Genomic DNA, 18,008 nt, shown 5'->3' with positions numbered 1-18,008 from the left:
CCAGCCAAGAATCAAACTGGAGAACCTCTTGCTGTGAGGCGACAATGCAACCACTGCACCACTGTGCCATCTGAAACTTGTAGCCTCATTTGTGCAAATCTGTAAACAATTATAAGGTCGCCTCCAACTAAGATGCACAGTATTGAGAATGGGGACAAATGCTTCAATCAGTTATTATAATTTAGATGTTTAACTGTTTAGTAATAACACTTCTGAATTCTTTTCAACCTCTGACAATAATTACAGGTAGGTTTGCACAATGTCAAGCAACAGCTACCCAAAGTGCTACAGAATCTTCAGTGGTGAGTAGAGATGTCTTTTGTGGGTCAGCTAACACTTGCTTGGTTCCCTACATTAAAGGCCAGCATTCACTATGATTCTGTCCTTTTTTCACCATAACATCTGTCAAGAGAAAGACTGTCAAATCCCCTGCTGAATTTGTGCAGCTACTTGCAGTTCTTAGCTGCCCCTCCTCCTTGCCCACAATCTATCCCAGAATTTGCTGATGGTGTCAATGGCTTTACAGTCATGCCCTTGGGTAACAGGCTACATCTGTCAACTATTATTTCTGTGAAAAACTATTTTCTGATACATGGGTTAAACTCTTTACCCTTACTATCATTTTTTTCTCATTTTTCCTGCCTCACTATCCTCTATAACTGTGGCATTAAAACTTGTCCCGAGTGGTAAAAAAACAAGTAACAAAATATAGATTACTTGTTCATCAAGGCAAAAAGCTTTACAATTACCAGTGCTACACCACTCTACTCCCTTGGTAATGTGTGCCATACAATGCAACTCTTTTGAAACATTTTCTGTCAATCACAGTTGTTAAAGCTACAGATTACTGACTTGTTAATATATAGATAGCTAACCAGTGCTGCTGCATTACTGATCTAGTACCCTTGAAACTACATACGTACCATCTGTGATAGTTCCAGCTCCACAGGTTTCCGTTAGTCCATAACCCTGGCCAACAGGGCAGCAGAAACAGACATTCATAAATCTTTGCGTTTGTGGAGAGAGCGGTGCACCTCCCGAAAGCATCATTCGCACATTTCCACCCAGTAAGGACTTGACTTTCTTAAATAATATCCTTTAAGAATATGAATAAAAAAAAACATTATGCTGCACTCACAATTCAAATTATTTCACACTACAAATGCTTGCTGCACAATTAGTGTTCTGCATTTGTGCACCAATAAGACCAGCATTACAGCATGCAATAAAGTGACAAACTTATCTGAGCTGAAAACTGTTTTCATGGAAACTGATGATCAACTCAAATTCCACATCACACTTTACAGTACCAAATTCCTAAAAACACTTCTACAATTAGAGGATATTAGGTCTTTTATTTGAGAATAAAGGATTCCTTACACATTTCTGGTCCAAGTCCTTTGTCTATATAATGAAGTGCACAAAAACTTGGACTAAGTATATGCATATTAACTGCATTCTTTTAGCAAGTTCTCCTCATCTACCATTTGCACTCGTATAACTAAGAATGCCAAGTATTTACTTTGCTCCCACTTTAAATGTGATATTCTTCAACTTGTTTTGACTTCTAGCCATGAAACCAACCATGTAACATGTCAATGAGTATCTTGTTATTATGTACCCTAAGCTGTGAGAACAGTTATGTTCTGCTAATATGCCTGCTTATAGCCAACTCCCACTCACTGTATGGAGGGATCTTCACAGGAGGCAGCTGTGTGCGCAGGAATTATCAATTAACTTCAGTTGCAGCTGCTGATAGACACATTGGACGCTGTAAGTGATTTGTCACAGATGACTGAAAAGAGTACTGTGTGAAGTGCAGAAGAGGGAAAGACAAGTATACGGTTACTGTTAAGGAGCTGGGGTGGAGACTGCAGACAGAATATGTATAAAATGATTAGACAAGATGTGAAGTATAAAAGGGTGTCTGACTGCTTCTATTTGGGATGTGAGGGAAAAGGCTGTCCGAGTGCTGGTGTTTAAAGTTCTCTGGAATGGTCAGTGTGCTTAAAAACAATAGCACAACATGCAGAGCCATGCCGCAAACGTTTTAAAGTAAACCTGGCTTTACTTGGAGATACATTTCCTGTAAAGGAGAACAGTTCCTCATGCTGGCTGATGTACACTGATATTACTTGCATTGCTATTCTCTTCATTACAAGACAACTGGCAGTCCTCTTTTGTGAGGCAATCCGGCCTACAAACACAGGCCAAAACGTGTTCATGGGCAACAGCTTGAATATGAGAGAAAATGCAACCGTCACACATATTTACACCACCACTCTCCACTGGGCCACAGTAAATATCTGTGAATTTCTTTAACAAAGCTTGTATTTATCAAAATAAATCCAGCCATGGGAAAAGGAATACATGTAACTTCATTGCCAGAGATCACCATGGCATACTTGCAATGCTTTTAGAAATCCATCCTGTCCACAGGAAAAGACACAAAGCCAAACATCTACCAATCATGTTTTACAATTTTTTTTTAAATATTACAAAATGGGGTTTGTATTTATATAGATAAATCCAAAGTACACATTAAGGCTGGGAAAGATTAATGTATCACCTTCGATGACTTAACTAAATGTGCTTACATTTGCAGCAAAATTGACAGTCAAGAGAGGGGAACTACTAAACTGATATATTGCTGGACATCAGTTTGTTAATGCACACTGCTGCTAATGCACTCCATAGGGAGAAAAATACCAATCATCCTTTTTAATTTATTTTTGTCCACTATATTCCTTGATGAGAATAAACTGTATGGTATTCAAGGTCTCATGTCAGTATTATGTGCCAAAAGAGATAAACATCGATGATGATGGACACAGCTTGGGAGCCACTGTCCCCATCAGAATTATACACATTCCTGGACACACTTTACTTTGGAAGTTATGTACCTACCATAACTTGGCATCCGAGTTGTCCGTTTTCATTCTTCCTCATGAATGGGTTACGAATCTGATTCTTGTAGACAAGAAAACTGGAATCCTTTGAGCTTCAGGTGAGCTGCCATGACTACCATGCATCTGGCGAACACCCATATGGCTGTGGCGAGTCCAAAGGGCAGTGCTTTGAATTGATAGTTATTGGCTCCCAGCCGAAAGTGCAGGCGTCTACTGGAGTGCTTGTCTATTTTGATACGATAGTACGCATCCTGGAGATCTACACACAACATGCAATTGTCCTGGTGCAGAAGAGGCAGGATGGACTGAACCGTAACTCTCTGGAACTGTGTCTTTGGAACTCTGTCTTCTTTACATACCGATTTGGAGTGCTTAGATCCAAAACTGGCCTTAGGTCCCCTGTTTTCTTTGGCACTAAAAAGAAGTTTGTTCCGAATCCTACTTGTTCAGTTGGGACCTCTTGGATGACTTTTTTTTTGTAGCAGGTTTTGAACTTCTTGAGCTGTGTACTCCCTCTGACTGAATGGAACTTTGGGAAGTTTCTTGCTTGTAACAGGTGGTGGAAAGGAAAAGGGAATGAAGTAACCCTCTGGATATTATGCTTAGCACCCATGCATTGTTTGTAAGATTTGTCCAGGCGTCCAGTGCTTCAGGAGCACTGACAGGGCCCACTGGAGAAGGTGTCTCTGAAGCTCTGGTTCTGTGAACCCCTCTGCCACTGGAGCGACATCTGCAATTGAAACCTCTTCCTCTGGCCCTGGAGGAAGTGTCCCCGTGCGGGTCTTAAAAAGGTCCTTGAGATTTCCAGAACCATGTTTTCTTCCCACATCACTGGTTTCTAAAGAACATTCTTTGAGGGGTAGAAAATTTGATTCCCATGGCAGACAGGGTCTTTCCTTCCTGCTTGCTGTGAGTAAGTGCATCCTTCACTGAAGGCATGAACAAGGAGGAGCTATCAAAGGCAGCATTAACAAAGACACCTTAAAGGGTTCCACAAAGAAGCATAGTCTCACCCAGGCAAGTCTCTTAACTGCTATGCATGAGTCGGCTGCTCATGAGGTGCCCTCCGCTATAAGGGAGATCAGCCTCAATGATGAATCGGCAATGGATGAAAAAGTAGCCAACTAGGGAGAAACCACCTTGAAATTCTCCAAGGCATGGACTCTGTAATAGAGTTTGAAATCTCCTTTATCAAATCTCTCTAAGAGTAAAATGTGCCAGGTAATTTAATGACCTCATTGCGAACGTAGCTGAGAAGTAGATGCATTTTCCTGTTCTGTCCATTGCCCTGGACTCCCTGTTCATTGGATGGACACAGGAGCTCTGTCTGGATAGCTCCTTCTTAGTGGCTGCCTCCACTACTACGTCATCAACAGGGACACCCTTACTCCAATGGGTTCCTTCTGTTGGAGGGCCTAGAAATTTATCCTGGCATTTAGGCATAGGCTCGACAGTGTCCGGTTCCTTCCACGTCCAGAGGGAAACAAGGTCAGCATGTTCATTTGGGGGGGGGGGTGTCACCCAAGACAAAGAAGGGCCAACCCCAAAGACCTCCAGGAACACCAATTCCTCAGGAGGAGTTTGAGGAGACCAGTCAGCTTTCTGCTTAAGAATTTCCAGGATTTCTCCAAAGGAGATGATCAGGGGATCCTTCTCCCTCATCGAAATCCATCTCTTCTGTAAGAGACCCCCAAAGGGGAGTCCATCTGCCTCCTCTTACACTTTCTCTTCCTAGGAATGTCTTCCATGGAATGCTCGGGAGAGGTGTTGGAGAGGTGAAAACCGTCTAGGGAACTCGGGTGGAGGCTTCCCTGAGCTGGCTGACCCTGAGGAGTAGAGATGATGGGCTCAGAGCTCGGACTCTATGAGGGACTGAGGTGTACCATCTGAGACTAGACAGGAGCGTTCTCTATGCAGAGAGAAAACCCTTTCTGCTGCCTGGAAAGCTAATGGACCGGGGGAAACCCCTCCTCCCCTTCTTGGTGCCAAAGCAGCCGAAGAAGGAAGGTTGGGGCCAACCCTGGATCTGAGCCCTCTGGAGATGATCAGCCCTGAACTGTCCAAGGGGAGGGAACAGATCAGACAAAATAGAAGTCCAACCAAACCCCTTGAACCTGTTGCCAACCTCTGATCTCAGAAAAAATATACCACAAAAAAAAAAAGAAAAATTATCAAATACAACAAACAAAAACCTTCGGCCAGGAAAAGAAAAGCTTTAATGATCTTAGCGCCTTAGTTAACAAGCCTTCAAGAGATAAAATTCATCACATTAAATACACATTATATAAAGCTCCCAATGTTGTTGTTCGTCTTTCGGCTTTTTCCTGGTAAGGGGTCACGACAGCGGAACTCTGGTCCGCTAATGATTGGCAGTAGATTTTTACGAAATGCTGAGGTGCCAGCTGAACCCCCAACCTTCAACAAAGGCACGCCCATTTATGCACGCATGTCTTTTGAACGCTACCCAACCGCGGGAAGGACATGCAGACTCCACACAAAAGGCACTCCAAAGCCAAGCCGAGAATTGAACGGGAGAACCTCTTGCTGTGAGGTAACAATGCTACTGCTGTACCACCGTGGCAATCCTTATGTAAAGCTCCCAATAATGTTAGCAATTAACACATTAAATCATAAGCCAATAAAAAACACTAGAAAGGTGCACTCAATTCAAAGCAACGCCTTCCAATTACATTCAAGATTCAAACCTAAAGGAGACAAAGTTCCAAATTTTAAAATATAAATAGTTTCCTTGTAGTGCAATTTCTTTTTCAGTTCAAAACTACCACATCCTACTACTTTTTCCAAAACAGTACTTTTTTTAAACTAAAATCATCCCCATGTCAAGATGCATAATGAACTGCTACAGGACTTTCAACTTTCTTACATTTAATATCTCGAAGAAGTTTCTGCAATCTATCCCTAAATGGACACTTAGTTTCTCCAATATAAAAAAGACTGCAGGAGCACCTGAGTGAATAAATGACACCCTCACTATAACAAGTGAACAACTGCCTAGGTACATATTTAACCACAACTGATCTGACCAAAAAAAGGGTCATGTGCTTGCAAGCAGAACAATTCCCACAAGCAAATGTACCCATGGATCTAAGGTTGCACACCAATTTCAACCTCAGGAATTACAAAAGAGCTATAAACTAATATGTCTTTTATGCTCCGGCACCTTTTAAGTGACAAGACAAGTTGTAAAGGTAAAATATCCTTTAAAATCTTACCAGTCAACAAATAATTCTAATATCTAACAGTATCAAAAATCTTAGTTAAAATATTATGGGGGTTACAAAATACAGCTTATGGTCTACTTCATGGGCACTAATCACATTATGCCTCACTAATCTAGCACTAGTCTCACATTTCTCTCCATTATCCAAATGTTGACTTACCCCAAACAACCGATTCAAAACGCTTTCTAAAATAAAGAAATCATAGGCCCTTTTTTAAAAATGAGTTACAAGTTTTAATGAATTCCTCAGTCAATATATTTTTTTTGTTGGAGAGCCTAGATATTATTAAAAATTCACCACAGGGTAAAGAATTTAATAAGTGGGAAAGGTGGCAACTTTTCCCATCTAAAAGATAATTGTCTGGAAATTTTCTATGGACTCTAGTCAAAATACCATCTCCAGTTATATCCTCCAGTTCTATGTCCAAAAAAAACTACCTTAGAACCAAGCATAACACCATTAAAACTTGTACCAAAATCATTCTTGTGTAAATTAATGAAATCATTCACAAACATCTGGCCGCCATCTCACAGACAGACACACACACAAATCAATAAATATTAAGTATTTAATAAATCTTTTATAAAAATCTAATTTATATAAAAATCTAACCTCAAATAACCACATACAGGGATTGGCATACATGGGGAGCAAAAGATATTCCCATCGCTGTCCCTTTTAATTGACAAAATGATTCTCCATTAAATTCAAAATAATTATGAGTTAAACTAAAATACAACTCAATAATACAGTAAACCTAATGGGCTATCACCTAAAAAAACTGTACTGCCTCTATGCCCAAAGAATGACTAATATTAGTACATAGACTTTTGACATCCATAGCAAGCCAATAATTAATAGTTTTAGTCTCAATGGCCGATATTTTCTAGAAAAATCAAAAGAATCATGTATATACAAATCCAATTTCATAACAGGTTTCAATAAATATTTATGAAGTAATAAACCCAAATTAAGTAAAAAAAATAACCAGTAGCAGCCACTATAGGACGACCTGGAGGGGCAGTTAGACGTTTGTGTATTTTTGGCAAACAATAAAACTTAGACATAGAAAGTACAGTTGGGTACACTTTCCATAAATGTAAATGTTAGAGTGTATTCACTGTTGCAGTCATTACATTTGGGTTATCTGCTTGCAGATAGCCCTCAGCCGGCCTGATTATCAAAGTCTTGGGTCCTGCATCAGTTGCTGTCGCTTCTTCCATGACGTCAGGTAGTCAGGGATATAAAACATGCAGCCGACGCCATTACATCAGTTTTTCTTGCCCCAGATGTCAGGTGCCCCCATAATGGGAAGCAATTATATACAAGGTTACACCTCCAACTATAAGCAAATACATCAGAAAGATTAAATACAGTAAACCAGAAGAGAGGTATAGCAAATAGAAGTCAGGGGACTGGAGGGAGGGTAACCAGGACTGCAACAGTGAATACACTTGAACATCTACATTTACGGTAAGTGTACACAACTGTACTATGTTCATGTTTCACTGTTGCAGTCATTACATTTGGGTAGATTCCCAAAGCTAAGGAAGGGAGGAGGCAATTAGGCATTAGGACCGGCTATTAGGCTCTGCAAGACTGCAGTGACAAAACCAGCTCTGGATTTAGAGAAAATAGGCAAGTGGTAATGCTTGGTGAAGGTATGAACAGAACTCCAGGTAGCAGCTTCTAGGATGTCCCTGGTAAGAACACCTCTGAGAAAGGCTGTTGAAGTAGATGCAGCCCTGGTGGAATGTGATCTTATCCCCTGTGGGGTAGGTTTTCCATGGTGCTTATAGCAGAAATGAATGCAATGGCATATCCATTTAGAAATGGTTTGCTTTGAAATGGCCTTCTTCTCTGCCCCTGCAGCAAAGGCGACTTGCAGCTGTTCAGTTTTCCTGAGAGGCTTAGTCTTGTCCAAATAAAATCCAAGTTGTCTGTGCACATCCAAAGAGTGCAGTATTGGTTCTCCTTTGTTCTGTGGATTAGAAAAGAAGGTTGGCAAATGAATGGACTGGTTAAGGGCCACATTGGATACCACCTTGGGCATAAAGGAAGGATTGGTCCTGAGGGACACCCTGTCTGCATGGAAGATGTTGAAGGGCTCCACTGCCATGAGGGCCTGTAATTCAGACACTCTTCTTGCTGAAGTGATGGCTAGAAGGAAGGCTGTTTTCCAAGAAAGGAATTTCAACTCTGCAGTTGCAGCTGGCTCAAATGGAAGTAGAGTGAGCTTTTCCAATACAAAGTTAAGATCCCAGGCTGGGGTAGGGGCTCTCCAGGCTGGGCTTAAATTTTTGGCCCCTCTGAGGAATTGCTTCAGCAGGGGGTGAGAGAAGAGGGGTGGCTCCGTATTATAATGTGCTGAAATGGCAGAGGCATGAATTTTAATAGAAGAGAAGGAAAGGCCCTTGTGAAGCATCTCTGTTAAGTACTGAAGAATATGTGGTAAGCTGGGGACTGTTGTGCCCATTCCCTGAGTTTGGCTCCAGGAACAGAATCTTCTCAACTTTTCAGCATAGGATTTTCTAGTACTAGGCCTCCTTGCCTCCAGAATGACATCCAGCACTTGCTTACTAAGGGATGGGTAATGGAGAGCTCAGGCAATTAGCCAGGCTGCAAGGTTCAGAGTTTGAAGCTGGGGGTGCAGAATCTGGCACTCCTGCTGGGATAGCAGGGAAGGGGTCAGAGGCAGGTGCCATGGTTCCAGTAGTGATACAGTGGCAAGAGGGGGTACCAGTGTTGGTGTGGCCAGTCTGGTGCAGAGTATTGTCCTTGGTTTGTCCTGTTTGATCTTTAGTAGAACTTTGGAGAGGAGAGGCAGAGGGGGAAAGGCATAAACTAAGAGGTTTTCCCAGGTGAAGGACAGGGCATCCACTTTCTAAGCTTTTGTCCAATTGGTAGTTCTGTGGGAGGCAAACAGGTCTGTCTCTGTGCTCTCCCATTTGTTTCTCAACATGTTGAATATCTTTGGTTCCAGTTTCCACTCGTGTGGGTCCATGAGATTTCTGCTTAGGTCATATGCCGTGAATTTAGCTTGCCTGGTAGGAATTGAGCTTGTAGGTAGCACTTGGTAGCTCAAGGCTGTGTTCCACAGAGTCATGGCTAGTCTGCAGAGAGGGTATGAGTGGGCTCCCCTCTGCTTGTTTATGTACCACATAACAGTGGTGTTGTCTGTCTTTTTGATTGATATGCAGGTGCATTTGACTAGTTCCATTTGCCCTGAATGCACTGCCCTGCCAAGTGAGCCCCCCCATGCATAATCTGATGCATCTGTTAGGGTTTGGGCGGCAGGGGGTAGAGTGAATGGCAGTCCCTTGTTGTGGTAGCAGACCTCTGCCCACCAAAGGAACTCTGTCTTTATACAAAGAATGATAGGAATCATTGATTCCATGCCCTGAGAATGTTGACACCATAGGCTTTTTAGATACCATCGTAGTTTCCTCATATGCTATCTTGCATATGGAATTAGTAGGATGCAAGAGGCCATGAACCCTGGGGTTTGTAGTATTTTCCTTGCAGATAGCTGGGTCTTTGTGGCTAGTAGTTTGAAGTAGGCTGTCAAATAAACTTGTTTCTCTGGCGTGAGATAGGCCCTCTAGGAAGTTGTATTCAAGCTTGCTCCCAGGAATACAATTTGTTGGCAGGGTACCAGGTGAGATTTCTTTCGTTTATGGTGTACCCCAGTGAGGTTAGCAGTTTCTTTACAAATGCCAGATGATTTAATAGTATGTCCTAGCTTTAAGCCTGAATTAGACAATCATCCAGGTATGGGTATATATTAATATTTCTTTGCCTGCAGAATGCAATGACTGGAGCTAGGCATTTTGTGAATACCCTGGGCGCAGTAGATAAGCCAAAGGGCAGTGCAGAGAACTAATAGTGCATGTAGCCTGCTCTGAAGCGTAGGTATTTTCTGCAAGATTCCCTTATTGGGATGTGCAGGTAGGCTTCCTTTAAATCTACTGTTGCCAACCAGGTGTTTTTGCCTAACATGGGAAGCAGTTGATGAAGAGTTAGTATTTTAAATTTTAGTATTAACAAAAAGGTGTTTAGGATAGACAGGTCCAGGATAGGACACCAGGAGTTGTCTTTTCTGGGTACCAGGAAAAGTCTGGAGTAAAAACCTTGTCCCCATTCTTCTACTGGGGCAGGCTGAATAGCCCTGATAATTAGAAGAGGGAGAACCTGCTGTTGAGCCTCTGCCCACTGATTTGGGGGTAGGTCTGGCCAACCTTTTGGGGTTGGTAAGGTGTGGAAGTGGAATCTGTATTCTTGGGAAACTGTATTTAAAACCCATTTGTCTTGGGGTAATGAGTACCCAAGTTTTTTGCATGCAGGGTGATCTTTCCCCCTAAAGGTGTGGTCAGTTGAGCAGGGCTTGGAAGGTTTAAGGTTAAGTCAATGTGACAGTTTATCATAGGGGGGGTCTTAATACTTCCAGCTTTGGAAGTGGTAGCCCCCACTGCTTAGGCCTGTGAGCACCTTGAGACTGTAGCCTAGGTGGTCTGCTGTTCCTGGATTTGGACGGAGAAGGCCTGGAAGAGACAGAAAAGGACCAATTCTTAGAAGGCCAATGCCTACTAAATCTGGGAGGCTGTACTTGCAGGAAATCTTTAACAGTTTGCACAGATTTAGCTTTTTCCTCCATCTTTTTAAGTACTTCTTCTGCTTTGTTGAAAAACAGGTGGTCTTGGTTTAAGGAAGCATCCAGTAATTTGGCTTTAACATGATCTGACAAAGTTTTCTCCTTAAGCCAAGCATGCCTTCTAAGAACAGACCCAGTAACAGCAGCCCTACAAGATTCCTGTAAGGAGTCAAAACCACATTGCAAAGTACGTTTACCAGCTTGTTCAGCAGAATGCATTAAATCCTGTAATTGTTAGTTTTCAACACAGTCAGGAATCAACAACAATTTCTGTTTAAGTAATCCAATAATAAGCTGCTGGTACTTTAACATACGAAACTGGCAGTTTAAGGCCCTAATGGCCAAAGTAGCAGAAGTGTATACCTTCTTACCCCAAGTGTCCAGGGCCCTGGAATCTCTATGAGGGGGTAGGGTTTTTGGCAGTAGTAGCCTTAATGCCTTTGGGTCCCTGTGAAATAGTCTCTGGGTCCGCAGTAGGATTTTTAAAGAGGAACTTGTGAGAGTCAGGTACTCTAATACTTGTCAGGTTTTCTGGGAGCAGGAGGTAAGGTGTCTGGGGCCAGGCTAGATTCCAAGAAGGCATCATCTACAATGTCCAGTACAGGAGGGGATAGCTAAAGACCTGTGTTGAGGCAGGAGTAAGAATTCCCTAAGCCTCTTTTTGGAGTCAGACTAATCCTGGCTTTCCTAGCGGAAATTCTCCCTAAGAGTGTGCAAAGTTTCACCAAACGAGAAATCTTCTGGAGGGGAAACAGAGGTAATGGAGTCCTCTGCATCAGAATCCTCATAGGTAGATAAGGGCAAATCCTGGTCATCAGAAGAAACAGAAATTTCAGAATCCTGATCACAAGAATCAGAAGGAAAATCAATTCTAGGTCTCACAGGGAGAAGGGTGGCTTCCCCTAATTAGAGTAATGAGGTCTTCAGCCATTCTTATCATTTGTTTTTTAGGCATATGGGCCTGACCATGCTGTTTGGACATTGGTTTTCTAGGTGTGAATCGAGTTTTAGGCCTTGAAGAAGATGGCGTTGGTTTGACATGCAAGTCAGTAGGCCTGAATACACCCTCAGAAGCTGGTGCCTGCACAGCGTCTCCGGACCCATCCAAGATAGAGACATCCGCAGGTTTCAGAGTCTAAGAAGCATCTTGCGGCATACTAGACTCCAAATGGGTCTCAGTAGAGGCCTGCGAATCTGAAGTAGCGGGTATCCGGCTGCAAAGCGCCTCACTGAGTACCGGCGAGCTGGCAACTAGCTTAACGGAAGCGTCGTTGGCAGCTTTGGACTTATGCGGTCTGTCTCTGTCTTTATCTTTACATTTTTTCAGAATGTCGGTAGTCAGATGGCTTACTGAAGCCATTTCTGGATAATTAAACAGAGTACCGAAATAGTTAGAAATTCTTCCATTTCAGCAATACTTAGCCTTCCAAAAACTGTATATATAATGCATCCGAGGTTATCCAAGTGCAACTAACTCTGGGCAAAACTGCAATCCAAATTGTAGCTTGCTACAGATCCCCCACCATGCCCCAGGATTCCCACTCCTCTTTTCTTGATATACTGGAAAATATTAGGGTTCAACCAAATACCCTAATAATGCGCAACTTCAACTACCCCACCATTACAGGTTCATAGGTTTATACTAGGCATTTATAAGCCTAGCCCAAAGTTTTGTGGCTTACGCCACCCCTTATATGAAAAAATACTGCGCCCATTAGTTTGTTGTGCCTCTGTCCAGCAGTGACAGAGATGATTCCCGGGGTAAACCTACGATCTCCCATCCACAGGTCAAGATTTCTCTTGAACAGAGCCAGCGAGGTGCTCTGCCTCACATGGACCGGGATTTTATTCCACAGCATAGGGAGTCTCTGAGTGATAAATCTATCCCTCCAGCACATCCTATTTATATCCGTGCTAAGGTTTAAGTCACTTGCTCTAGTGGTTTTGGTGGATTTGGATTTTTTGAGGTGGAGCATGTCCATTAATTCTGGGTTGGACATGGCCTTGTATGTCAGGCACATGTCACCTCTGAGCAGACGGTATGCGACTGAATAGAGCTGGAGTTTCTTCAATCTGGCAGCATATGACAGATTTTGGAGTCCCTTTATCCTTTTGGTGAGGAACTTTTGGGGTCTCTCCAATTGCTGCAGATGTCGGGTGAGATACATCCTGAATGGGGCATTGTACTCGATCATTGGTCTGATAAGTGAAGAGTACAGGGAACAATGACCTCACTAGATCTGGATGTGAATCCCTTCATGATCAGGTGGGCAATGTAGAAGGTCTTTCTAACCACTTTAGCAATGTGAGTGTCAAAAAAAAGGCCACTGTCAACCTGGGTCCCCAGGTCCCTGATAACCTCTTCTGTGCTTAGTGGATTGCCACCTATATGGTAGCTTGGGGTTACCTTGTTTTTCCCGAAGGGTATGACTATACATTTTTTGGCGTTTAACTTAAGGCCATGGCTCTGGCACCAGCTATCTGTTTCCATGAGTCCCTTCTGAAGGATATCAGTGTCCGATGCACTTTCCACTATGGCGCCCAGTTTGCAGTCGTCTGCAAACTTTGTCAGCCAAAGTCCTCCCATGTTGGCCTGTACTTGATGCCGAACAATAGGGGGCCAAGGACCGAGCCCTGTGGGACACCACTTGTGACTGGCTTGGAGTCTGACATAGCACCAGCAACTCTAACCCTGTGGGTTCTGTCCTTAAGCCAGTTTGCAACCCATCTTGTGACATATGGGTTTACATTTAAGCTGGTAATTTTTTCTACAATACCCGAGTGGGGTATTGTGTCAAAAGCCTTTGCAAGGTCAAGGTAGGCTGTATGGACTGCCTTTCCCTCATCAATGGCCTTGATGACTGTTTCGAAGAAGTCGACCAAGTTCAAAAGGCATGATCTGCCCTTGACGAAGCTAAACTGGGTCGGGTCCAATGTCTGCAAGTCCCCTATATCTTTGTTTATGAGCTCCATTATGATCCTCTCCATAGCTTTGCAGACTAGACTTGTTAAGCTTATGGGGCGGTAATTACCAGGGTCCGTAGAGGCACCACCTTTGTGGAGTGGGACCACAGTTGCCGTATGCCACTCCTTGGGCACGTATCCTGTGGTAAGGCTGAGATTAAACAGCTGCCTTATGTGCGGGTTTAATTCCTCATTTAGCTCGTGTAGCACACAGCCGGGGACACCATCCGGTCCCATTGATGCTGTGTTTTTAGCTTTAGAGAGAGCAGCTTTCACCTGCGCATTTGAGATGTCTGGGAGGCTACACTCTGCTGGGATAGTTATCTCTCCTTTAGGGGGGAGAGGGGGTGAAGTTTGCACTGAACCTGTCTGCCAGTATGTTGGCAATGTCTGTGGGTTCAGTGATTTTTGTATCATTTTGGACGAATTCTGAGCATATCTGGGAGTTTCCACCCAGGTTCCTAACATAGCTGAAAAAGGCCTTATGATTGTCCTTTGACTCCATGGCAATTTTTCTCAAAATTGGCCTTAGTTGATTTTATGAGTGCTCGTATTTTTTACTAATAATGATCAGGGTGACTTCCCTTTTATGGATTTTGTTCTATCATGTAATAGCTTTCTCCTCTTATTGTAAAGTTTGTTAATGGCTGGGGTCCACCAGACTGGACGTTTGCCCTTTGCAGAAAGAGTCTTGGTTTTATTTGGGATTGCCTGATCCATGCAGTCCTGGAGGTGTTCATAGAAGGCATTTGTAAGGGCTTCCATAGCTTGGGTTGTGGTTTCCACTGGCTCAGGGGCCTTGAAGGATACCACACCAGTCTTGAGTAGTGTGAAGTTTGCTTTAGAGAAGTTCTTCACTGTGGTCTTTTTTGTTTGGGGTGGGGGCGGGATGTGGATTTCCAGTGAGATTAGTTTATGATCAGATCTCACCAATGAGGGATATCCTTCCAGTGTGGAGCATTTTGTCCCCATGTTTGTGATAATGAGATCTAGTATATTTTCTCCTCTCGTGGGAACAGTGACTAGCTGTTCCATGGCATTTGAATTTATGAACTCCAGGAACCGTTGGGCTAGAAAGTTAGGGCTTGAGTAATGTTCCCAGTCTATATTCGGGTAGTTGAAGTCACCCAATATGATGGTGTTTGGAGATACATTTATACCCTCCAGTGTCTTCAGGAAGGCTGTGTGGGGTTCCTGAGTTTGAGAGGGTGGCCTGTAGCATGCTACAATTTGTAGAGCAGTTTTGCCTATGGTTAGTTGCACCTGGATGGTTTCCGAAGCTTCGTGTGTTGCCACCAACCTGGAGGTGTGGGTATCCTTTATGAATATGGATACACCCCCTCCTTTTGTGGTGTGGTCTGGGTTTTGGGGCCGGAACGCATGACATGAGGTAAAACCTAATAGTGCCGGGGTACTCATGTACCAACTCCTTTTCTAAAACGCTTTCTGGAATTCATAAATTCCAATGCCCTGGATCAACTTATCCACACTCCCACCAGGGACAACAATATTGTAGACCTAGTCATTACCAGCATGAGTGACCGGTGTTCCACACCTGAAGTCAAATCCTCGTTGGTCCAATCAGACCATAAGCTAATCACCCTAGATATCCACATCCCGCCCCCACCCCCCATTAAGGGAACCACAGTAAACAAATTTCTCCAGCGCCAACTTCATGCTTCATAAGACAGAAGTGGCGACTTCATGACGCCCATGCAGATGGACAATACAGTTACGGTTGCCAAATCCTACACAAATGCACTCTATAAGCACTTACACGCGTGTATGGATCGTGCTATCCCAAACAGAACCATGACGCTATTCTCCAAAAAAAGGAAGCCAATCTGGTGGTCCCCTGCCATAAACAAACTGTACAACAGAAGGAAGAAACTTGCAAAAGAGAGTAAAATCCCATGAGTGGAGGAGCTCCCTGGTCAGTCTCAGTAAGAAGATGAGATCCCTTATAAGATCCTCCAAAGCTAGCTACAAAAACAAAATTGCCACTGATTCTAAGAACAACCACAAAGCATTCTATAGCTATGTCAAGAATCTCAATGGCAACACCCAGATCTGCTCTGAGTTGCAGCACAACGGCATGAAAATTACAGAACCAACTGATATTGCCAACATCCTAGCAGATAGGTTCAGTGCTTAACTTTACCCCCCTCTTTCTCCCTAAAGGGCCCATATCTATACAGGAAGAATGCAGAATCCCTGTAATCACAATTACACAGGTAAAAGCTGCACTCTCTAAAGCCAAAAATACAGCATCCATGGGACCGGACCACATCCCAGGCTGCGTTTTACACAAACTTCAGAATGAACTAGCTCCCCACCCAAGCACAATGTTCAACCATAGCCTCACATCAGGCTTTGTGCCCACTGAATGGCACACAGCAACAGTTATCCCAATCCACAAAGGAAGAGCCACCACTGATCATGGGAACTATTGCCCTATTAGCCTAATGAGCCAAGTCTGCAAGGCCATGGAACGTATCATCATGGAACTCATAAACAAAGACAATGGTAACCTCCAAACTCTGGACCCCACCCAATTCGGTCTTGTGAAAGGCAGATCATGCCTCCTGAATCTGATCGACTTCTTTGAGGCAGTCACCAAAGCCGTAGACGAGGGTAAGGTGGTTCACACAGCCTATCTTGACCACGCCAAGGCTTTCAACACCATCACCCATTCTGGAATTATAATCTTGTGAGTCAGGCAGAAATTTTTCCCCACCCTCCTACCCTGTTACTATTGTGTTCTTAAATACCATTGTCTTTCTAGTTGCCTGTCTCTTATGTTAATTTGACCATATATCTCATTTCCTCTCTGCTTTCACTGGGTTGTGTGAGTAAGCACAGAATTATCATTTTATGAAATCACTCCCCTTTAACTATTTAAATTTATTGGCCATCCTACTGTATTTCATAGTACCAGAATACAAAAGTGACCACCCCCTTTCAATCTATCTTGTTTTAAAAATAGTGACTCTCCACTAAAACTTAACTTTTTAGACAAGTAAAACTTAGGTTACCTACTTTCACATCTAACTTCCCTAGTGCACACTGCAGTGTTTAGGATAAAGTATTTTTTTTCATCTTACCTTTAAACATCCCTGTGACTAGCACTTGCTCCAATTCCTGCTGGAAAGCACTAGGAAGCCTTAAACTGATACAAGCACTCAACTCTCCTTGTTAATAAGGAGAAATTAACTGTAGGCACTAAACAGCCTATAATTGCAAAATACCTTGCTATGGTAAGGGAAAGCTCCTGTACATTACAAAAAAGGCACCAAACCAGGCATGTCCAAGGGTCAGCTTCTGGTGATTTCTCCTGTCCTCCTGGGTGAAACTGGGCATACTGGGGCAATGCAGCAATTCCCTTATGTACACAGACAACCCTCTCTTCCTACCACCCAACACTACAACCTGCGAGAGATTCACTTACATAGCCAAACTGGAAGCAAAGCTATCCCCACCCAAGATTGTGCTAAAATGTCAAGAGGAGTATGTTAACACCTGCACTACACCTCAAGCAACACATAGCCCTTCTAAACCCACACCATCAACACCCACACATAGCAACACTAACTCCACATATGCGGAGGCCATTAACTATAATCTGCCCAAGCAACAAGGACCTCCGAACCTGAAACACAAACACCAATCACAACCAAAGTGGCACAAAGATCACAACACCAGTGTGCCACCCAGCAACAGCAAGACAACGTACCTAACACTTCAGTCATAGGTGACTCTATAGTCAGGCATACTGATGTCCCACTCACCAGGCTGAACAAGGAGAAAATGACTGTCAGCTGCCTGTCGGATGCCTGGATCCACCACATAATGCATGCACTCAAGTCGCTCCACAGCAAGTACAAATATGACTCTATCATTGTCCATGTTGGAGTGAATGACTTGAGATGTACCTCCCTGGACTTCATGAAAAGAGATATGGAAGAGCTCTCGGATGATATGGCCCAGGCAGGTACGACCTTAGCCCTGAGTAGCATCCTGCCTTCGCCTAGAATGATACCACAATACAAGGACAAAATGATTAACTTCAACAATTGGCTAAGCTTCTGGTGTCATTCAAAGGAGATCCAGTATCTGTCTGCCTGGGACGACATGATCGATAGACCATGATGCTTTGCCAGAGATGGTCTGCACCTGTCGCCCCTGGGATTCAGGTTACTGGCTAAGGCTCTTGCCACCCCTATAGTGCCTTTTTTAGGCAAA

General features: G+C 43.4%; 1 protein-coding gene across 1 annotated transcript in view; it reads right to left on the bottom strand.

Annotated features, from left to right (window-relative positions):
* ACSL4 (acyl-CoA synthetase long chain family member 4) overlaps positions 1 to 18,008 on the bottom strand; it is a 469,611-nt gene that overhangs the window by 226,990 nt on the left and 224,613 nt on the right. Inside the window, exon 7 of the mRNA XM_044057282.1 lies at positions 924 to 1,096. Coding sequence (XP_043913217.1) covers positions 924 to 1,096 — 173 coding nt within the window. The remainder of the gene's footprint in view (positions 1 to 923; positions 1,097 to 18,008) is intronic.

This window comes from Protopterus annectens, chromosome 15.part0 (genome assembly GCF_019279795.1).
Source record: "Protopterus annectens isolate FY-2018-M chromosome 15.part0, PAN1.0, whole genome shotgun sequence".
NCBI lineage: Eukaryota > Metazoa > Chordata > Ceratodontiformes > Protopteridae > Protopterus > Protopterus annectens.
The sequence above is the reverse complement of the archived record's forward strand: the minus strand, read 5'-3'. Positions and strand labels throughout refer to the sequence as shown.